The 23,984-nt window shown below is 40.1% G+C and overlaps 2 protein-coding genes across 2 annotated transcripts in view; both read right to left on the bottom strand.

Moving 5' to 3' along the window:
* Window positions 1-4,968, bottom strand: part of LOC129812684 (cytochrome c oxidase subunit 7A2, mitochondrial-like) — a 14,400-nt gene extending 9,432 nt beyond the window's left edge. The window contains exon 1 of the mRNA XM_055864456.1: window positions 4,859-4,968. Coding sequence (XP_055720431.1) covers window positions 4,859-4,876 — 18 coding nt within the window. The 5' untranslated portion in view covers window positions 4,877-4,968. The remainder of the gene's footprint in view (window positions 1-4,858) is intronic.
* A 483-nt stretch (window positions 4,969-5,451) lies between these two features.
* On the bottom strand, window positions 5,452-14,138 carry LOC129812683 (cell cycle control protein 50A-like). The gene is made up of 7 exons (XM_055864455.1): window positions 13,638-14,138; window positions 13,351-13,470; window positions 7,990-8,097; window positions 7,790-7,877; window positions 7,331-7,477; window positions 7,040-7,249; window positions 5,452-6,710 (listed from the first exon to the last, which is right to left on the bottom strand). Exons 1-7 carry the CDS (start codon window positions 13,884-13,886, stop codon window positions 6,517-6,519), a joined length of 1,116 nt encoding a protein of 371 aa, XP_055720430.1. The 5' UTR covers window positions 13,887-14,138; the 3' UTR covers window positions 5,452-6,516.
* Between the last annotated feature and the right edge of the window lie 9,846 nt (window positions 14,139-23,984).

The following is a 23,984-nucleotide window of genomic DNA, read 5'->3' as shown; positions in this document are numbered from 1 at the left end:
GGTTTGTCGAGACGGGTGTGGAAGAACTTGACTGGCCTGCAGAGCCCTGACCTCAACCCCATCGAACACCTTTGGGATGAATTGGAACGCCGACTGCGTGCCTGACCTCAATAATGTTGGTGTCTGAATGGAAGCAAGTCCCCACAGCAATGTTCCAACATCTATTAGATAACCTTCCCAGAAGAGTGGAGGCTGTTCTAGCAGCAAAGTGGGGGACCAACTCCATATTAATGCCCATGATTATGGAATGAGATTCAACGTACTTTTGCCCATGCAATTTATATATGACAACCTCAATATGAGGATATAAAGAATAGAAAATCATTGAGTAACATTGGGGTGGATGGGGAGGGAGCGTGGGTGAGAGGGATTTGTACTTATGGTGTAAAAAAGAGCAAAAAAGATCCATTGCTGGTATTTTAGATAATAATGCTCTGCCAGAAGTAGTCAAAAAAAAAATAAAGAAAATTAGATCCAAGATGGCGTAGCAGTCAGACAAGTCCCCCCTTATCTCAGCTCGCTGGTCACCATAGCAGCACCTACCCGTAGCACGCGCTCCAGCAGGTATATCTCTCTGGTCACCCCCAAAACCAATTCTTCCTTTGGCCGCCTCATTCCAGTTCTCTGCTGCCAATGACTGGAACGAACTACAAAAATCTCTGAAATTGGAAACACTTATCTCCCTCACTAGCTTTAAGCACCAGCTGTCAGAGCAGCTCATAGATTACTGCACCTGTACATAGCCTATCTATAATTTAGCCCAAACAACTACCTCTTTACCTACTGTATTCATTCATTTATTTTTGCTCCTTTGCACCCCATTATTTCTATCTCTACTTTGCACTTTCTTCCACTGCAAACCAACCATTCCAGTGTTTTTTTTACTTGCTATATTGTATTTACTTCGCCACCATGGCGTTTTATATTTTTATTTATTTTTATATATATTTTGTTTGCCTTCACCTCCCTTATCTCACCTCACTTGCTCACATTGTATATAGACTTATTTTTTTCACTGTATTATTGACTGTATGTTTGTTCTACTCCATGTGTAACTATGTGTTGTTGTATGTATCGAACTGCTTTGCTTTATCTTGGCCAGGTCGCAATTGTAAATGAGAACGTGTTCTCAATTTGCCTACCTGGTTAAATGAAGGTGAAATAAAATAAATAAATAAAAATATATTTTTCTTCGCATTCTTTTTAATATTTTTCCTAAACCTCAACTTCAAAATACTCTCCTGCAACCCGCCTCACCCAATGTGGTGTGGATCTGTTTTTTTCTAAAGTATTTCTATTTAACTCCGAACTGGAATACCTCAATTGAAGCTAGCTAGCTAGCTACCAGCTATCAGTCAGCTAACCTTTAGCTCGGAAAGCTCTCGCCAGTTCGTACAACGCGTTTCAAACCATAGCATACGGGACCTATTTCTCTCTCCATATCCCCAGATTCCTACAGCAAACTCTGAACCCTTTCATCTGGATCATGGCAGCTAACTAACCGTAACCCGGGTTGACTACTCCTGGCTAATCGTTTCCATCCCGAGTAAGCACCAACTAGCCTGGGGCTAGCCCACGCTAGACCTATCTCCCGACTAGGGCTCCTGGGCTACTCCTGAAGCCCACTCCTCGGCTACAATATTCAGAACCCTTCTACTGCCGGTACGGGGCACGGAACCCCGCCGATCCTTCACGACTGGAATACCGACATAATCTGCCCGAGGATCCCAACAGGTGCGACGTCCCCTGAAGGCCCATTCTGCTAACAGCGGCCTGCTAGCTATCTAGTTGGACCTCTATACCCATTTTGCCAATTGGACTTCTGCTACTTGGAACCCCAGTAGGGCCACGCTTTCCACCTGGCTACACCTACCCCGGTCAACAGCCCTGCGCTCCCCACAGCAACTCGCCCAAACCTCCCCCACACCCAAATCCAGATAGCTGATGTTCTGAAAGAGCTGCAAAATCTGGACCCCTACAAATCAGCCGGGCTAGACAATCTGGACCCTCTCTAAAATTATCTGACGAAATAATTGCAACCCCTATTACTAGCCTGTTCAACCTCTCTTTCGTATTGTCTGAGATTCTCAAAGATTGGAAAGCTACCACGGTCATCCCCCTCTTCAAAGGGGGAGACACTCTAGACCCAAATCTATTCTACCCTGCCTTTCTAATGTCTTTGAAAGCCAAGTTAACAGATTACCGACCATTTCGGATCTCACCGTAAACTCTCCGCTATGCAATCTGGTTTCCGAGCTGGTCATGGGTGCACCTCAGCCACGCTCAAGGTCCGAAACGATATCATAACCACCATCGATAAGAGACATTACAGTGCAGCATTATTCATTGACCTGGCTAAGGCTTTCGACTCCGTCAATCACAACATTCTTATTGGCAGACTCAACAGCCTTGGTTTCTCAAATGATTGCCTAGCTTGGTTCACCAACTACTTCTCCGATAGAGTTCAGTATATCAAATCGGAGGGCTTGTTGTCCGGACCTCTGGCAGTCTCTATGAGGGTGCCACAGGTCTCAATTCTCAGGCCGACTCTCTTATCTGTATACATCAATGATGTCGCTCTCGCTGCTGGTGATTCTTTGATCCACCTCTACACAAACAACACCATTCTGTATACCTCTGGCCCTTCTTTGGACACTGTGTTAACAAACCTCCAGACGAGCTTCAATGCCATACAACTCTCCTTCCGTGGCCATCAACTGCTCTTAAATGCAAGTAAAACTAAATGCATGCTCTTCAACCGATCGCTGCCCGCCCGTCCAGCATCACTACTCTGGACGGTTCTGACTTAGAATATGTGGACAACTACAAATACCTAGGTGTCTGGTTAGATTGTAAACTCTCCTTCCAGACTCACATTAAACATCTCCAATCCAAAATTAAATCTAGAATCGGCTTCCTATTTTGCAACAAAGCATCCTTCACTCATGCTGCCAAACATACCCTCGTAAAACTGACCATCCTACCGATCCTCGACTTCGGCGATGTCATTAACAAAATAGCCTCCAACACTCTACTCAACAAATTGGATGCAGTCTATCACAGTGCCATCCGTATTGTCACCAAAGCCCCATATACTACCCACCACTGCGACCTGTATGATCTCGTTGGCTGGCCCTCGCTTCATACTTGTCGCCAAACCCACTGGCTCCAGGTCATCTACAAGTCTCTGCTAGGTAAAGCCCCGCCTTATCTCAGCTCACTGGTCACTATAGCAGCACCCACCCGTAGCATGCGCTCCAGCAGGTATATCTCACTTGTCACCCCCAAAGCCAATTCTTCCTTTGGCCGTCTCTCCTTACAGTTCTCTGCTGCCAATGACTGGAACGAAATGCAAAAGCTCTGAAGCTGGAGACTCTTACCTCCCCCACTAGCTTTAAGCACCAGCTGTCAGAGCAGCTCGCAGATCACTGCACCTGTACATAGCTCATCTGTAAATAGCCCATCCAATCTACCTCATCTCCATACGGTATATATTTATTTATTTTGCTCCTTTGCACCCCAGTATCTCAACTTGCACATTCATCTTCTGCACATCCTACCACTCCAGTGTTCAATTACTATGTTGTAATTACTCTGCCACCATGGCCTATTTATTGCCTTATACCTCTCTTATCCTACCTCATTTGCACATGCTGTATATAGATTTTTCTACTGTATTATTGATTGTATGTTTGTTTATTCTATGTGTAACTCTGTGTTGTTGTATGTGTGGAACTGCTTTGCTTTATCTTGGACAGGTCGCAGTTGCAAATGAGAACTTGTTCTCAACTAGCCTACCTGGTTAAATAAAGGTGAATTAAAATACTTTTTTTTCTTTCTTTTTTAAATAGGTGACTATTGTTTTTCTCCCCCTTTTCATTTCTTGAATGCTATGCCATCCTGGAACACATCAGTTGGGCTGCGTTTGGACAGGTGGCCCTGTTCTGTCTGTTAGGTTTATGTACTCTTGTTTGTAAATTTCATTTTTTTTGTATTTGTCCTGTTCATAATAAAAATAAATAAAAAATTTAATTAAATCCCTCATCACGCTTGTAGGCGATGTCATGGCAACGTTGGCGAGCGAAACTCATGCGTAGAAACACGTCACGGGTCTAACGTTCGTCACGCGCCAAACTGCGCATGTGGAGGCCGTCATATCAAACGCTCTTTTTCGATTTACAGTTGTTTTTGACGAAAATAAAAACGTGTCAGTTTTTCACTTTCAAAACAAATAAAAAATAAAATGGCCCAGTTCTGGTCTTTTGACCAATAAGAAAAGTTCTGAAAAATATCTGGTGTGGATGGGGAACGATTGGTGGAACGTATATCAGAATTGGGGTATCTATGTATCTAACTATTTATGTGGATATTGTACATTGTGTGTGTTTGTGTATATATACATATATAAATAAACTTCATACATATCAATGATTGTACCTTGTGATCAAATAAAATGTATTGTTAAAAAAAACAAGGAAATGTTACTATTCTCATGTTGTGACTTTTTGTAGCCCTATGCGACCTCTACACTTGCCCACACTGTTTTTCACTTACTTGTTCACTGTAGCTGAGATTAAGGGGCACGCTTTTACTAGGTCGACCTGATTGATTTGCTACTACCGTTAAGTAACTAACTAACTAACAATAAAATACTGTGTGTTTAGATCAGAAGTCTCTGATTTTATCAAGCAATTTTAAAATAACCGGTGATAGCTAGCATTAGCAGCCTAAGATTGCTAGCTAGTTAGCCAACTACCCAACTACTAGCTAGGCTAGCTAGTTAAGAATTGAGGAGACGTCAGGTAATTGCAGTAACGTTAGCCATGAAAAGTTCGAACAAATAATATTGAACACTTACCATAAGTTGCTTGTACATTTTGGCAAACGTTAATTTCGAGGTGAGTGCACAAGGACACTTCGAAAACCTAGCTACTGCTTCCGGTGATATCCCCAAATTCTTTGCGGCGAGAAAATTGCTACATTTCCGGTCATGTTCACTGGCTGCTCATTGGTTGGTGTGTGAAGGCTGTACTGATCTTTATTCGATAGCACAAGGCTAGCAAACATTTTACATTGAGTGACAAATGGGCGAGCTCGTTTTGCATGGTCCGGTGCCCCGGGTAGCGGAGTTTGTATATTTTAGACCATCCATTTGTCCTGAAGTGAAATCTCCACCAATCGGTCCCCATCTATCAGAGATCAATATTGGGTCCATCATGTGTCTGTGTGCATTTGTGTGTTCTACGTGCAGATGTAGAGAAGCCTGGCCTGGCATTCAGTAGGCTGCTGGCTGACAGTAACATCTAAAATGTGTAAATTGTGAGAGCAGCCCTGTGTGTGGGAAATTACACTTTGTTATCGGGCAAGACCAAGGACTGGACCTTACATTGAATTGCCTTGAAACACCATTGGCGAGGGAAACAAAAACTAATCAATAACTTACAAATACCATTCTTTTTTTTTTTTATTAACTTCTGTAATATCAGTAAATTATCCAACACCATATTAAAGAATAAAAGGCAGAATTAGCTTTGAAAGAAAGATAACAACCAAATGAAAAATGTAAGAAGAACTGCATAACAAATGTGACACTTGTAAAATGCATAGCATTTGGTCAACATTGAAATGATACATTTGTTTTGAAATAGATTTTGATAGTCAAGCATTATCGTAGACAAGGTCAGTAGCATTGGTCCATAAAAACCTTCAAATAAAATTAAAAAAAAAATGTTTTTTTTGATTATACATTGAACTATTAGACATTGACAAACAAATTGGTGAGAGTCAATACAATCTGTACGTGAACATTTGGTAAAATCAATGACCGCTTTTATCCCTTAAAAATGTTGGCCCTCATTACGTTCCCCATTTAAGCCTCAGAGGTATGTAAATTAAATACATTAGAACATTCACCAGCAGGACATATTACATAATATGAGTGTGGAACTTGGTTAAAAATATAAACATTCTTCAGTATCGAAATGTATGACAAGCATCATGACAAGCATTGCTCAAATAATATACATGTTCTCCTTTGAGACAACATATGGATAAATAGAAATACACAATGTACTTAAGGTACACAGACAACAATTTCAGCAGTCATGTCATACAGACACAGTATCCTAAGCTCCCAGAGCCTTCTTGTGTCTCATCCCATTAGTTTACAGGGTGTCACTCAATCTACAACACATACCTTGGGCTTATTCGGGAGTGCACAATGTTAGAAATATATTTTGTAGAACAGACTCGTCTGTGTCAGTTCTACACAAAATATATTTATCTAGAATGTGCTGAATGTATCAATCTTCTGAACAAACACCAGACTGCAGCCTTCCCCTGGAGGTGAGGAGGAGTGAGCTAACATTTCAACACAAAACACAAACATTTGAACAAACAAAGACCAGTGCATCCAGGCTAAATCAGCAAGCAGTCCAGAGCAGGGCCAGACCAGTGGTGGCTAGACCCAGGCATGCAGAGGGAGGAGGAGGTATGGTCTCCATACTAGGAAGACCTTTAGCTGGGAATGTCTGCACTGTGGTTACGGTTGCCATATTTGTGGTGGATGATGAGGAGGACGATGCCCAGGAAGAAGCAGACTGAGCCCACAGTGATGTAAGCGATGCCCAGGAAGGGGTTCTTGCCACCCATCCAGGAGATGGTGCTCAGGATCATACGCTTCCTGCCCTCGAAGCTCCGCACGGGATAATCTGAGTTAATATGGTTAAAGGAAAATAAATCTGGAATGATACAGATGGGTCAGTGAATGTTTTGTATCATGTGTAGAACTTGTGATCTGTAAAAAAACAAAAGAAAACGTATTTTTAAAACAATACAGATTAACTCCATCTTTGACAATGTTCACTGTAGTTGGACATAGGTTGACTCAATTGTAAATATAACCAAAAGGATTAGTGTATAACTGAACACAAACTCATGTTTCTATGCCTTCTATGTGCAATGTTCTCTCAATACAAACCTATATGCCTGCCATGAACCTCTATGTTGTGATTTATTGCGATCTTTCTCAAAAGGATACTGTAGGTGACCTCCAGGATGTATTGTCCTAGGGGCAGAGTCGGGGTCATGTTGGGCTTCTTATGGATGATGCGGTACAGCTTGCGGAAGGTGGGCAGGGCAGCTGTCCTCATCCACACAATGAAATCCTCATTGATGAAGCCATTGTTGTCAGGGTCTGAGGGGTCCAGCTCATAGACAGACTTCCTCCAGTTGACAGGTTTGCTTGTGCCTGAAGGAGGAAAAAGGCCTAGTTAGTCATGATAATAATTTGACTACTACTAGGTATCATTTTGCATGGTATGCAAATCACCTTGGAAAACTACAGTGAGGTTGTTGTCATTTCCACTGGGGTTCCTAAACTTCACATGCTTGTCTGTCCACCATGCAATACCCTTCTTCACCAGAGGAATCGCAGTTCTGGAGCCATTGGGGTCAATGTAATACAGCTCCAGAGTGTCTGATGAGAAACACAGTACCACATGGCAATCAACAGCAAGACAAGTCTCTTAAGTAGTAGACCAACAGTGATGTGCTACATGGTAAACTAAAGCAAAACCACTTCAACCTAAAAAACATAAATGTAAAAATCAGACAAGACTCCATATACAAGGGTTGGCCCAAATTGGCAGAAACGTATCTGAATAGCATTGTAAGTAAGTACAGGAAAATATGATAAGATTGTGGTTGAGCATTAGTGTGTAGTATTGTTACCTGACTCTGGAAATGGGACAACTATTTGCTAAGAGAAAATGTATCCCTCTGGTCTTACCATTGAAGAGGCTGTTGGCGATTGCACCACATGGAGCGATAGGCTTTTCGTCACTGGTGCGGTACGGCTCACATTCCTTGCTGGGGCTCTGTAAAGAGTGTCAAGATGTTTCAGTGCAACTGCAGGTTGTTGAAATCAAACAATTAACCATTACATTGAATGGATATAGGCCTCTCTACTAAGTGCACCTGTAAACATACCTTCAGAGAAGCTTTGTCTCCGTTCAACTGGCTGTCATCTCTGGACTTCACATAGCGTCTGTGATTCTGATAGAAGTTTGACAATCCGTAGTACATGAACACGTTGCTCTAGAGGGGAAGAATTGCAGATTAAGGCCCAATGAATTAGTTTAGTTATTCATCGGATGAGAGAGTAGGACTTCATAAGACAATGCAACAACATTGCAACCCTAAGATGAAAGAGCAGGGGGTTGGGTGAGTCTAAAGGAATTCCTGCAATCAATAACATCCTCCTATAAAAGCCGTGTGTGTGAAATAACTTTCAGGACAATGTTTTAAAATAGTAATGATAGATTCTGAGGAAAGAGCCTGACCGTTAAAAAGGAAAAAAAATCCACCCATTACTTTAATTTACAGTGTTAAATACTATATTTTTGTGAACAAATGCTTCATTTTGGCAATGGGGAGAGATGTTTTTTTTAAGTTTTTTTTAATTAGGTGGAAATCTGTTGCAGCTCAAGTCGACTACAACATCCACAATGCAATGCTCTCTATATGGGCTGGCTGGCTAGCAAGCATAGCTACACACAATAATACCAAAGACAATATCAGCATGTAACAAAGTTAGATAGTTGTAAAAATCACCTAAACAAACTGCACTATCAATTTACTACCAAACTACCTCTTTACCTACTGTATTTATTTATTTTGCTCCTTTGCACCCCATTATTTCTATCTCTACTTTGCACCTTCTTCCACTGCAAACCAACCATTCCAGTGTTATTTTTTTACTTGCTATATTGTATTTACTTCGCCACCATGGCCTTTTTATATATATTTTTTATTTATTTATATATATATATATATATATTTTGTTTGCCTTCACCTCCCTTATCTCACCTCACTTGCTCATATTGTATATAGACTTATTTTCACTGTATTATTGACTGTATGTTTGTTTTACTCCATGTGTAACTATGTGTTGTTGTATGTGTCGAACTGCTTTGCTTTATCTTGGCCAGGTCGCAATTGTAAATGAGAACGTGTTCTCAATTTGCCTACCTGGTTAAATAAAGGTGAAATAATTTTTTTTTTTTTTTTTTTTTAGGTGTTTACAATCTCACCCTGTTCAACCTGCAGATCAATGTGCCTAACAGAGGAGCGCATTCTGAGCTATTCTGGTACAAGGAGCCCGCCCCTTTTAAAGAGTGAATAGGAGTCTATTGGGCACTAGCTCAAACTCAACATTAGCACAAATCTCATCAAGAAGAAGTACAACATTACAAATATTTCCCAAGATATGAGATAATTAACTTGCCATCTGTAGTATCGTATAGCTTTGGAATCGTGACAATATGTATTTAAGGAAAATAGGCACATTTCTCAACATACAGTGCATCAGTATTCAGACCTTTTGACCTTTTCCACATTGTTAGGTTACAGCCTTATTATAAAATTACCCCCCCCCCCCCCCCCTCTCAATCTACACACAACACCCCATAACGAAAAAGCAAGAACCGGTTTAGAAATTTGTGCTAATTTATATTATTATTTTTTAAACAAAACATTACATTTACATAAGAATTCAGACCTTTTACTCAGTACTTGTTGAAGCACCTTCTTGGGTATGACCCTACAAGCTTGGCACACCTGTACTTGGGCAGTTTCTCCAATTTTTCTCTGCAAATCCTCTCAAGCTCTACCAGTTTGGATGGGGAGCATAGCTGCACAGCTATTTTCCGGTCGGGTTCAAGTCCGGGCTCTGGCTAGCCACTCCAGGACATTCGGAGACTTGTCCCAAAGTCACTCCTGTGTTGTCTTGGCTGCGTGCTTAGGGTCGTTGTCCTGTTGGAGGGTGAACCTTGGCCCCAGTCCGAGGTCCTGAGTGCTCTGGAGCAGGTTTTAAATCAAGGACCTCTCATCTTTACCTTGATCCTGACTAGTCTCCCAGTCCCTGCCACTGAAAAACATCCCCACAGCATGACGCTGCCACCACACTTCACCATATGGTTTCCTCAAGACATGATGCTTGGCATTCAGGCCAAAGAGTTTAATCTTGGTTTCACCTCCCTGACCAAGGCCTTTCTCCCCCGATAGCTCAGTTTGGCCGGGAGGCCAGCTCTAAGAAGAGTCTTGGTGGTTCAAAACTTCTTCCATTTAAGAATGGAGGCTATTGTGTTCTTGGACTTTCAATGCTGCATACATTTTTTGGTACCCTTCCCCAGATCTGTGCCTCGACACAATCCTGTCTGAGCTCTACAGACAAATCCTTCGACCTCATGGCTTGGTTTTTGCTCTGACATGCACTGTCAACTGTGAGACCTTATATAGACAGGTGTGTGCCTTTCCAAATCATGTCCAATCAATTGAATTTACCACAAGTGGACTCCAATAAAGTTGTAGAAATGTTTCAAGGATGATCAATGGAAAACAGGATTCACCTGAGCTCAATTTCAAGTCTCATCGCAAAGGGTCTAAATACTTTTGTAAATAAGGCATCTGTTTTTTCTTTTTAATACATTTGCAAACATTTCTAATAACCTGTTTTCGTTTTATCATTATGGGGAATTGTGAAAAACTGAGTTTAAATGTATTTGGCTAAGGTGTATGTAAACTTCCGACTTAAACTGTATATAAATCATTACCTATAATGTGGATTATAATACATTTACATTTTCTGTATTTTTCATTAGGGCAAAACAGGCCTGTGATATTGATACATTTCCAACTTTAGTCTTGTATCAGGTGGACTGTTGTGTCCACATTTGGTCTGATAATTGCCCCATAATCTCCAAAGAGTTCTCTTCCATTGCTACTTCTATATCTATCTATCTATAAATAATTAACTAGTTCAATCATTTTACATATAACATTAAAAATAAATGAGGGGTCCTTGAATAATTAAACAATAAATGAACCACAACATGTGAGTCTTGTGTTCATACTGTATTTCACAACCTCTGCGGGTGTTGTAGTTGCCTATACTGTACGCGATTGAGCAAAATAGGCTTACTCTTTATTTATTTAGGCTACATTATTCCACAGCCTAATTGTATCCCAACCAATATCCTAAAGGAAATTCAATGAAAAGAAAAATCTGACATTGACATCAAGGGTGGATGGCTTCTTTTCGATATACCAAGATTTTTTGGGGGTCGGGGACAGCCCTAACCTCAACATCTCAAATGGCGAGAAAGGATTCGCTACCACAAGGACAGACTTTATTAGTGTGTTTGTCACTTTGACATCTGCTGATGTATAAAGGGCTTTATAAATACATTTGATTGATGATGTGTGTCGGGAGCATTTAGTCCAGCATTGCCCACATTTATGTATTTTTTTTAAAATGTAAAAATAATGTTTAGAATGTAAAATAATGTCAATACATAATGCCATTGTGTAGGCTTATTAAAAGATGCATTACTCTTAAAGTGGTAACGCATACTTTTTTGTTGCATACATTTGGGGAGAGGGAGGGGGTTCCTTCTACTGTGAGCTAACGCACTTCTGTACATCGCACTGTAACGTACAATTGACCTTATTTTACTGCCCAAATAAACGTAATACATCCAGGTCAACTGTAATATGAATACCATTGTAAAGCACAATTTCTCCCCTTTCCAGCAAACTCAATGAGGAGACTTGATGCTGCAAAATCTCTGATGATTGAAGGCAAAGCGCTCCGTAGGGTCTTTTTCAAAATGGCGGGTGGGGAAGCGAAACCTGCTGGAAAGAGGCTGTACGACACAGAATGAGTTGTGCGTTATGTCACGACACGTCACAATTTAATGTACAGCGTCGGAGGGGTCAGTTTATTCTACTTTTCTCCAATAATATCGGATATACCATTACCATGTCGATTAATGCTTGAATAGAAATGTAGTTCACACCCCAGATTTTGATGCCAACACAGTTGCTAGAGTCCCATTTGTTTTTATTGCAGCCTCGTTTGAATGCCACAGTTGCGCAAATTCTTAAGGAATGTGGTTGGTCAACAGTATTTGCTATTAAAACAAATATAAAATGTATATAAAAAATATAAAAAAGGTAGCCCTGTATTGGCTACTTGATCAGCCCGCAAATGAAAGATAAATCACCTGCTATTGAAATGTTGCTCGCATCATTCGCTTCCCTGTCAGATCTTGACCCATGGCAGGATGGGTCAAGAATATATATTTAGTTTTTTTCCTTTCGGGCCAGTAGCTTTCAGTTGGCACTAGTAAATATACCTGAATATCAAACCCTGCTGTGTAAGGTGCGCGTAAGGCCTATACGTCTACCACTTTGTGTAGTCGTTAGCAATGCTAATGATGGCCGTATCATTTTCAGGTAGATAGATAGGCAATTAAAAGTAGATTTGCCTACCGGCAGAATCATGATTATTTGCATCAATCCAGTAGCCATTTGTTTTGAGAACGCCATCACCGCCACTGTGTGGCTGGTACACACCTGAATTAAAGGATAACTACACACACAAAAATGGTTCCCTGATGTGGTTTAAGCATTGTTGTGGACTGGGGGAAATCAGTCCTTCTCCCTGCTACAACACCATCATTAAGTTTGCAAAAGACAACAGTGGTAGGCCTGACCACCGACTATGACGAGACCGCCTAGCGCCAAGTCTAGGACCAAAGGGCTTCTCAACAGTTTTTACCCCAAGCCATAAGACACCTGAACAAGTAATCAAATTGCTGCCCGGACTATTTGCATTGTCCCACCCCCCCCCCCCCCAGCCAGCCTTCTTTTACGCTGCTGCTACTCTGTTTATCATATATGCATAGTCACTTTAACCATACCTACATGTACATACTACCTCAATTAGCCCGACTAACCGGTGCCTGTATATAGCCTTGCTACTGTTATAGCCTCGCTACTGTCTTTTTGCTGTTGTTTTTGTTTCTTTACTTATCTATTGTTCACCTAATACCCATTTCTTACTTAAAAATCACTGTTGGTTAGGGCCTGTAAGTAAGCATTTCACTGTAAGGTCTACACCTCTTGTATTCAGTGTAACAGTATAACTTTAGTCCGACCCCACGCCTTGGGCGCAAACCAGGGACCCTCTGCACACAACAACAGTCACCCACAAAGCATCGTTACCCATCGCTCCACAAAAGCCGCGGCCCTTGCAGAGCAAGGGGAACCACTACTTACTTCAAGGTCTCAAAGCGAGTGACGTCACCGATTGAAACGCTATTAGCGCGCACCACCGCTAACTAGCTAGTCATTTCACATCGGTTACACTAGCGCATGTGACAAATAAATAACATCGATTTCATGTGAAAACACTAACATCAATTATTGAATAATTAGCCTACACTTTTAACTGTGATTATACAGTAGTTTAGGGACCGTAAAGGTTGCAGGTTCTGCTCAGCTTACCTCAAATGGTTGATCCAGAGAGAAGGGAACAGAGCAGGTGCATGGCTTTGTGCTGTTCCAGCTGTAACTTTGAGAGCAGTTATAGCACGGACTTGACATGTCAACACCAGTGTAATCGATCTGTAAAGTAAGGAGATGATCAATGGCACTTATGTGTATATAAATAAGTGTTATACACTAAATATAGACAAGAACTGAAAGATAGCCAGCCAAACAGAGCTAACACATACAAACACAATAAATTGGCTACTTCCTGTTGTGTTGGCTTGCTAGTTAGTTAACGTTACCTCTAACTCTTTGATGTTGTTTGATGTCACGAATAGGCCAATGCCGATTGGGATAAAGATGAGACCAATGACAAAGAAAGCAGGAAGAACAGTACCGGCTGTCAAAATAGGTTGCCAAGCGGGTAGTCTTTGTTGTTTGAACGCAGTGTTGTCCGGCTTTTTATTTTTCACAGTTTCTGCTCCTCCATGGCCAATAGCAGCAGGTTGGTGCCCGTCCTCTTCCTTAGCGTTGTAGTTAGACGCCATCATGGCTGCAGTTCTCGTCGAACAAAATAATCCACACTGTCAACAATAGTGACAGCTGGCTATGTCGCGAGAAAGCGGATTGATTGATTCCCTTAGAAACGAAAGTTATCTTCTCTATAATGTTACGTAACATGAAATGTAATCATTTAAAAAAATACAAACATTTTGGATTTGCTTTGGAGAGGATTTCGATCTTCTGCGAAAGTAGGCAGCTAAGGATGAGAAAGAACCAGGAAGCTCCTAAACCAATGGTGTTGCACGTGATCAGTTGAGGAGCACTCCCCTTTTATGCAAAAAAATAAATAAAAAGACACTCACTAGCCCATGAGGCCATATAAATGAATCAGAAAAACGTTTTCCCTATGTGAGTCAGAGGTTCGAAACTCTGAAGTCATTCGAACAGAAAATGTTCAATTATTGTATAAATCCTATACAGCAGTGTAATCAATCATTTGGAATTGATCACTTTCTTGTGTCACTCAGTGTTTCAGGACTAGTCATCATATCGTCTGAACTGTCCCTCTCCATATTTGGAGGATGCATGCACTCAAAGACTTGGCCTCTATTGGTTGACCTAACTAAAGCTAGGCTACTCATGATGATGTATACATTACTATTATTATGAGTATTATTGTTATGATTATCCTCATAGGATTTCAGTGATGCAGTACATGCAGGGGCTGACTGGGACTAGAAATCGCCTCTGGCATATCTAACACATTTTTTTCCCTTGAGGCCCATTTTATTCCTTGAAGCACCCATTATTAGCCAAATCCTTTTCATTTTGCAAAAAAGAAACAAATTAGACGGGCCCACTGGGCGAAAAATGGACCAGCCAAGATGGTCAGTGGCCCCCGAATACATGTATTCTCAATTAAATGTGCATATACATGATGTGCATATATGATGTGCACATACATGTTGCCTAATCAGACTTCCCTGAAGTTCATCTGGGAGAAATTACATTATTATATTCTATTTTATTACATTCCATTCTATTTACCCATGTTCACTGATTGTAATTTGTGACGTAAAGTGGCCTAATATGATTGTGGCGTTACATGGAACCCACGGTATTGTTACTTGATACTTGATTCTGATTGGCTTAAACGGCATTTTAGAGTTTAAATGATAAATAAGGGGTTGCTTTTATATCAGTATGATTCACTTTACAGAGCGTGTGTCTGAGGTGAATGGCCCTGTGCTTTTATCTGCCCAACGGTATCTTCACTCAGGATTGGATAGACCTTTTGTATAAGCGTGTGCAAGGTAAGCACATGGGTTAAGCTATAATTACTACTTTTAATCTTTTAGTTCAAAAGGCTCAGTCAAAACAACAAACATTTGCAATCACTTGACTTGAGTATCTTGAGTTGAACGAATTTGCAACTTTACATTCCGACCTGGACAGGTGGCCTTGCAACACGGGAATGTACATTTACCCAGACACTGACTCATGCAATGCATTATACATAGCCTAATGATATCTATGCATATTACTGGCTCATTCTAATATAACCCAGGGTCTCATAGTACAAAATCAGCTTTGGCCATTGGAATGATCATTGACTGAGCATTACAAATTACCATGGCAATAATACATCACAATAGTTATTATTTTTCTATGTTTTCCAGGCCCAAAACATATTGTAGCCTGAAGGCTTGTCTTTTCTGATGTAGCAGTCATTACATTGCTGGCCCAGATAGGATGTGCATCACATAAAGGATTAGCTTAATCTGGAATCATGGATACCTTTCCTGTATTTAGTCAGTCACCAGCTTATTTACTTACCTCAGAAGGACCTCTGAGATTGCAATATCTGGAAGCACTGTCTCATGTAGAATTGTTATTGTTCTTTCTCTGAAATGTTTACTTTCACAATCTGAAACTATTGGGCAAACTTGGGACAGTGTTGTTCAAAATAACAGGGGACAATATTTTCATGGCGGTAAGCACTCAAAAAGGACAAGAAAGAGGATTTTGACACCCACCATCTCAGATGATTGTTATGAAATTTCAGTTGTTGGAAACTGCTAAGATTAGCATTCCTGCAATATTATTTTGTTGAAATATAATTTGATCTCTGAGAAATTAAGCTATTTGATTGCACCCAAATTTGGCCATTTTAATTTATGGGATTCATATAATATTCAATAAATATAGTCTGATTTGGATCAGACTTTTTTCAAACAATGAGTTAGACATGAGGAATCCAAAGAAATGTTCAATAGCCACCCCAGACCCTTCAGACCCCACGCCAATCACACCCCAACAACAACTATAAAGTATCAGTTTTATATGTCTGAAAAGTAGTATGGAGCTATGGCTCAGGGTATTGTTTCTTCAACCTATGCTATGTATTCCCAGTGAATTTGGTGATGTTTTTTTCCCCCTGTTCAGATAAATTAGTCATTGAAGTTGTTGGGTTTATGTCCCATTCTACATCCTGATATTACCACTAGATGGTGCTGTTCCAGGTGATTTAGTCTATGGACAAGGTATGAGAGAAATCCATGCGTTGTTTTTTTTGTCCACTGTTTCAAATGAAAACTTTTTAGCATTTGTGGCACAAAGCGGAATAAGTGGAATGGTATCAAATACAGTACATCTAACATGGTTTCCATGTGTTTGATGCCATTCCATTCTCTTCGTTCCAGCCATTATTATGTGCCGTACTTCCCTCAGCAGCCTCCACTGATAAATATTGATTTTGTAACTCAATGATATTACTTATAGATGATTTGGATATGAAGCACAGAAATGCTAATATAGGTACCATTGATTTGCATTGGATTTGTGCTGCAAATGCTAAAAAGTTAGCATTTGAAACAGTGGACAACAAAACCAACGCATGGATTTCTGTCATACCTCGTCCCAGGGGCGTAACTTTGGTTATAGAAGTGGTGGGGACAGAATTATTATTATTATTTATTTACATTTTTTAGGGGGCAATATTGCAGATAGATGGCGGCTTCAATCAATGTAATTGTCTGCATCATTTCCAATCCCCCATATATTTCTTTGTAAATATATATATTTAAAAATATATATTTTCCTTTTCCCCTAATACCATCTCTCCCCTAATTGGAGTAAACTAATGGACAACAACACTTAAGCCTCTATTTCCAGCTTATACATACTATATACATTTTACAGCCACAGTATATTTTACAATAGTTATCTTTTGTTTGTTTTTAGTCCCATTCAGCTCCACTCAACCCCTCCCATCTTTCTCTGAACACCATCCAGTTTTGATTTCTATTTGCCATATATTTTTCAACTGTGCTGTGATATTTCACAGAAGTTCTAAACCTTTCTATTCTCATAGATTCTACATATTGTAAATTTAAAATAATTGTTTTTGCTCAGAATATTATTATGCTATTGATCGATTGACTATGAATTTTTAAATCACCCAGTAGTGCTATTTGCAAAGATGGACATAATTTGGAAGGAGGTCTGGGGGTCCTCCCATTTTTGGGGGCATCTAATGAACATTTCCTGCATTTCTACACAATTTAATTTGACCCATGGCCCTTCTAGCCATCTCTACTTAGAACAGCAAAAAGTAAGCAAAAATGCCCACAGTCATTAAGCTAGGTAAGAGATTATTAAATATGTTTAAGTGATTGATAAGACTGAACTAGATCCATGATAATTCAATAATCAATGTTGTGTTGAACCTTTAACCAATAGCCTAACAAATTAACAACTCTTCAAAATAAAGTAAAAATACTTAACTTTTGATTGTCTCTAAGACATCCTCTATATCAAATTTCAGCCAAACCGCCCAGCCAACCTGAGCCGCCTTCACGCCAACCCCCACCAGTCTAGTCAATAACTGAACTCTCTCACCAACTTCCTCAATGGAAAGGTTTGGAAAACAAAAGTTGAATGAAAACACACATGCACCTACACATTGACACACAGGAACAATACACCCTCCATATAATTCATATCATAGGCCTAATAGTACTGTAGAGCTCTTTTTACTTGCACACAATATAGCTGGGTCAGCCCGTCTTGCCCTTAGGGGCCCACGGTCCTGTAGCGCCCCAACCCAAGACAACCCACTCAGCTTTAGGATCTTAGTGAAACATTAATTATTGGTTTCAGGTGTGTTAAACCAAGGCCAGAGTGACAAAAGTACAGCAGACCCCCAGGGCCAGGACTGAGCAGACCAGCAACTAGGGATTGCCTAAATAGGTATCTCCCCTGACGTGGGCATGTTTTCAATACAGACTCCTTTTGTCGTACAGTATTCCAAATTAGGCTTCTAGACCTTATGAAAGTTGCACAGTATACCCTTATTCTTATAACAAATCTAGCGATACTGTACATAACTTGACATTTCTTCCATACATTGTGGAAGGATAACCATCCTTCCAATTAATGGCAATGCATTTATTAGTCACATTCTTTTGATAACAGTCACCAGTATCAACATTTCCAAGCAAACAAAAACAGGGAGAAGGGACAATCTGTAGACATAATGAGATTAAAGAAAATACTCTTTGCCTGAGTTCTGCCAGCCTTCACAAGAACACAACACATGCAAATACAGTGCATTGGAAAAGTATTCAGACCCCTTGACTTTTTCCCCAAAAAATTACGTTATAGCCTTATTCTAAAATGGATGAAATATTAAATCAATCGACACACAATACCCCATAATGACAAAGTAAAAACAGGATTTTAGAAATACCTTATTTACATAAGTATTCAGACCCTTTGCTATGAGACTCGAAATTGAGATCAGGTGCACCCTGTTTCCATTGATCATCCTTGAGATGTTTCTACAACTTGAATGGAGTCCACCTGGGGTAAATTATAATGATTGGACATGATTTGGAAAGGCACACACCTGTCTGCATAAGGTCCCACATTTGACAGTGCATGTTAGAGCAAAAACCAAGCCATGAGATCTAAGGAATTGTCTGTAGAGCTCCGAGACAGGATTGTGTCGAGGCAGAGAACATAGTGGCCTCCATCATTCTTAAATGGAAGAAGTTTGGAACCATCAAGACTTTTCCTAGATCTGGCCTCCTGGCCAAATTGAGCAATCGGGGGAGAAGGGCCTTGGTTAGGGAGGTGACCAAGAACCTGATGGTCACTGTGTTAAAGCTCCAGAGTTCCTCTGTGGAGATGGGAGAACCTTCCAAATGGACAACCATCTCTGCAGCACTCCACCAATCAGGCTTTATAGTAGAGTGGCCAGATGGAAGTCACTCCTCAGTAAAAGGCACATGACAGCCCACTTGGTGTTTGCCAAAAGTCACCTGAAGACTTCAAAACTATGAGAAACAAGATTCTCTGGTCTGATGAAACCAAGATTGAACTAGGGCTAGGCGTCTCGCTAGCGGGACACCTGTCGACAACTGGAGGGCGCGCAATTCAAATAAATAATCATAAAAATTATGGATATTTAACATTCAGGTATGTACAAGTGTCTTATCGGTTAAAAGCTTAATAAAGTCTTGTTCATCTAACTGCATTGTCCGATTTACAATAGGCTTTACAGCAAAAGCATACCATGCGATTGTTGGAGGAAGGCGCCCCACATCAAAATATTTTTCAACATTACAGGCTTCATAAAATCACAAATAGCGATTAAATATTCACTTACTTTTTGAAAATCTTCCCCTGATTTGCAATCCAAAGGGTCCCAGGTACAACATGCATGGTCATTTAGTTAGATAAAATCCCTCTTTATATCCCAAAAAGTCAGTTTAGTTGGCGCCATCGATTTGAGTAAACCACTCGTTCAACATGCAGAGAAAGGAATCTAAAAAGCTACCGTTAAACTTTGTTAAAACAAGTCAAAATATGTTTCTTTTTAATCCTTAGGTACACTAAAATGTAATTAAATTATAATATTTCATACGGAAAGAAGTATGTTCAATAGAAAAGCAAAATAAGCATAACTCTGACTCCTAGTATCAAAACTCAAAATTCAAACAAAAGACTGTTGACATCTAGTGGAAGCCATAGGAATTGCAATCTGGGAGCTGGAATTGCATATGCCCCATAGCGTTCCATTATAAGAGCATGTGCTTTAAAAGAAAAAAACATTCTGGTTGGTTTTTCTTTGGATTTTCTCCTACCATATTAATTGTGTTATAGTCTCATACATTATTTTAACATTTCTACAAACTTCAAAGTGTTTTCTATTCAATGCTACCAATTATATGCATATCCTGGACTCTGGCCCTGAGTAACAGGCAGTTTACTTTGGACACGTCAGTCAGACAGGAAGTGGAGAAAAATAGACCCTAGCCTGAAGAAGCCTGAATACCAAGCGTCACATCTGTTGGAAACCTGGCACCATCTCTACTGTGAAGCATGCTGGTGGCAGCATCATGCTGTGGGGATGTCTTCCAGCAGCAGGGACTGGGAGACTAGTCAGGATCGAGGGAAATATTAACAGCGCAAAGTACAGAGAGATCATTGATGAAAACCTGCTCGAGCGCTCAGGCCTTCAGATTGGGGCGAAGGTTCACCTTCCAATAGGACAATGACCATAAGCACACAGCAAGACAATGTAGGATTGGCTTCGGGACAAGTCTCTGAATGTCCTTGAATGGCCCAGCAAGAGCCCGGACTTGAACCCGATCAAACATCTCTGGAGAGACCTGAAAATAGCTGTCCAGCAGCACTCCCCATCCAACCTGACAGAGCTTAAGAGGATCTGCAGAGAAGAATAGGAGAAACTCCCCAAATACAGGTGTGCCAAGCTTGTAGCGTCATACCCAAGAAGACTCGAGGCTGTAATCGCTGCCAAAGGTGGTTCAACAAAGTACTGAGTAAAGGGTCTGAATACTTATGTAAATGCAAAATTTCAGGTATTTAAATTTATATAAATATGCCAAAAATTCTAAAAAACTGTTTTTGCTTTGCCATTATGGGGTATCATGTGTAGATTTATGAGGGAGAAAAAATAATGTAATCAATTTTAGAATAAGGCTGTAACGTAACAACATTTGTAAAAAGTCAAGAAGTCGGAATAATTTCCAAATGCACTGTATTTCCCCTTTTGTGCTTTACACCTCCAGCAGAATAGTACAATTCTTGAGTCCATGATATTCAGTTTCACTGGCATATAGCACGTTCTATGGATGGTCTTAAACTGCAGTAATGTATGTCTGAGATGATATGAACATGATTGTCCATATCTGTATCCATTCATCATCATCAATAGCTTCTCCCAGGTCTTCCTCACGTTTTTGTTTAGCATGTTTTGTGTCATCGGAAAAGCCTCTATCAACCCTTGATACAGTTTGGAAATCAACTTTGGAGGTTTGTCAGACTGACTTAAAATAGCATCTGGCTTGTCTAGTGTTTGCTGGACATAGAGAAGAAAGTGTTGTATCTGCAAAAATTCCCCTCACCTCCATCACAGACTGGTATTCCTGGCTGCCTGACCCTGTTGTGACCACTGTCACAATCTGATCCTCTTAAAATGAGGCACGACAAAGAATTTATTTTATGTACATTTATCTATTATATATTATATTAAGATTAGAATAAATGGAAATGATCATTATTCCCAGATCCCAGACTGTAGCTGTAAGATTAAGATGCTGTCCTGTAGCTACTGTAGACCCACCCATCAATTTAGACCCATAAGGCGGCGCACAATTGGTCCAGCGTTGTCTGGTTTAGGGGAGAGTTTGGCCGGACGGAATTTCCTTGTCCCATCTCGCTCTCGCAACTCCTTGTGGCGGGCCGGGTGCCTGCAAGCTGACTTTGGTCGCCAGCTGGACGGTGTTTCCTCCGACACATTGGTGCGGCTGGCTTCCGAGTTAACCGAGCAGTGTGTCAAGAAGCAGTGCGGCTTGGCAGGGTCGTGTTTTGGAGGACGAATGGCTCTCGACCTTCGCCTCTCCCAAGTCCGTTTGGGAGTTGCAGCGATGGAACAAGACTGTAAATACCAATTGGGGAGGAAAAGGGGTAAAAGAAATACAAAACAAAAAACATATTGTCTGGGATCCAACTTTGCACAAGTGGGTTGACAAAACTGAGCCTAAGGCTGAGATTTTCAATTAAATCTAAATGAGTGAATGACCAATGTATTTAAACTGTGATAATGTTACTAACAATTTTGAAAATGTGTTGAGGTGTTTTACAGAACAAGCTTGTACCACCACCTCCATCGATGGGGGTGTATGGATATGTGATGGACACAAAATGCATGGTCGCATTTGTGTTTATGTATTGTTTCTTTGTATTTTTGAAGAATGCTTTCACTGAAAGGTCAGTCCTCCAAGGTTTTGCCATTGAGATGCATTTATACTACTGTTGGCCAGTAGACGGCAGTGAGACGTGTTCGCTTCACACTGGGACCATATGTGATCCTGCACCTGTGTGTTCTCATAATTGAGAGAACCTTTGAAAGAGAAGCCACGTTCTACTGTTTCATAATTTATCCTGTGTTACAGGTCAGAAAAGTGCAAAAATACACAGAAAATCACAATATAGTTTTGTAACTTGTCTGTTGAAGTGAATGTAATGGTTTTGAACAACATACTAATTGTATAACTTCGTACGAGACAGAAAATGCATGTAGAGTGTAAAATGAAATGATGGAGGTGCATTCCTTTGATCTAGAAAAAAAACCAAATTATTAACTTCTGAACATTTGTATTTTTGATAAAAACACTTCTGACAATATCCTCAGGGTTTAGAGAATTTTATGTTGTAACTGTGATGTTTTAAGAACTTTGTAATTGATGTACTGTAAATGTTAGAAAAGTGGTTAGCTTTAGAAAAGCGTCTAGCTCGGGTTAGCAGTTTGCTAGCTCTGGTCAGTTGGTTGCTAGCTTCGGTTAGCGCTATGCTAGCTTGTTCAGTCATTTTCCAATAATTAGCATTAATGTCATTTTCAATAGTCTTGTCTTTCTATTAGTCCTTACACTGGGTGAATGTACTTTGAGCATGGGTATGAAGTAACTTCTAATGAGTTATACCAGTCTTTAAAGGCTTTCATGTTTTAGAGTCTCCTATGCGGCTACAGTCAACTACATAATTATAACCTAAACAGGTTATTTCAAGTTAAGAGTAAATGTGTTTGGGGAATAGATGTAATGTATTTTAAAATGTAAATTAGATTAGAATTTAATCATTTTAATGTGTAAATTGATGTCTTTTTTATTTGTTTCTGAAATAATATGTCAAGGATTTATGAGACATTAAATACACTTTAAATATAAAAAACAAAACTTTGAAACACAATGAAAAGACAGAAAAAGACAATTTGCACTTGAGAGAAAGTTGAATAAAATAATGCAGAGAACCTTTGAAAGTGAAGCCACGTTCTCCTGTTTCATCATTTATCCTGTGTTACAGGAGCTATTATCTGCTGCACCATTCCCAAAACTGGGATCTGTAACATATATCTGGGGAACTCTGGCAGTTGCCCCAAAGGAGTGAATTCTTTCTCCATGAAAGCAGGTGAATATTGTTTTAGACTACATGAGGTTTAACTCCAAGACTGTGTCAGCCAATCATAGCTTTCTCTGGTGAGCTCCTGCTAACATATTTCCCACTAACAGCAGGTATATGGGGCAGCAGATACCCTACAATGCATTACACTGATGGTACCAACTCAAAGCCTCCAAGCCAGGGGCCTGGACCACTCCCTCGACAGCTCTCTGGCCTGCCCTCTCCCTCACACTTTGACCTCATGACACGAATGGTTGTGCCACTTGACACTCTATCCTATTGAGGTACTGTATGACTGGAAAATCCTTCCAAACTTAATCCAATCATTAAGTGAGCTTTTTATTTAACATAGCATATGGCTGAAGTAGCAGGGATGTTAACTATTTTCTTTTTGTCGCACAGGCCATTTGCCCAGAGTGAATTTGCCTATATCCAGAAGTGGATTTTTCTGCATAAAAAAACTTTTATTCAAATTCTCTCTTTTAATTAAATCTCTCCTTTGTGTCCTCATGTTCACATTAATTTGATGTGTTCTATCATCATTTACAATGCTAATTACTTCTGCATTGCTTTACATTACAGACAAGTATATATTATACACATATATTTTATTTTAGACATTACAAAAACATATTTTTGTGCATTTTGGTTTTCCTACA

The sequence above is a fragment of the Salvelinus fontinalis genome, chromosome 16 (assembly GCF_029448725.1).
Source record: "Salvelinus fontinalis isolate EN_2023a chromosome 16, ASM2944872v1, whole genome shotgun sequence".
NCBI classification, from domain to species: Eukaryota; Metazoa; Chordata; class Actinopteri; order Salmoniformes; family Salmonidae; genus Salvelinus; species Salvelinus fontinalis.
Note: the sequence above shows the minus strand (reverse complement) of the source record. Positions and strands in the feature narration are given on the sequence as shown.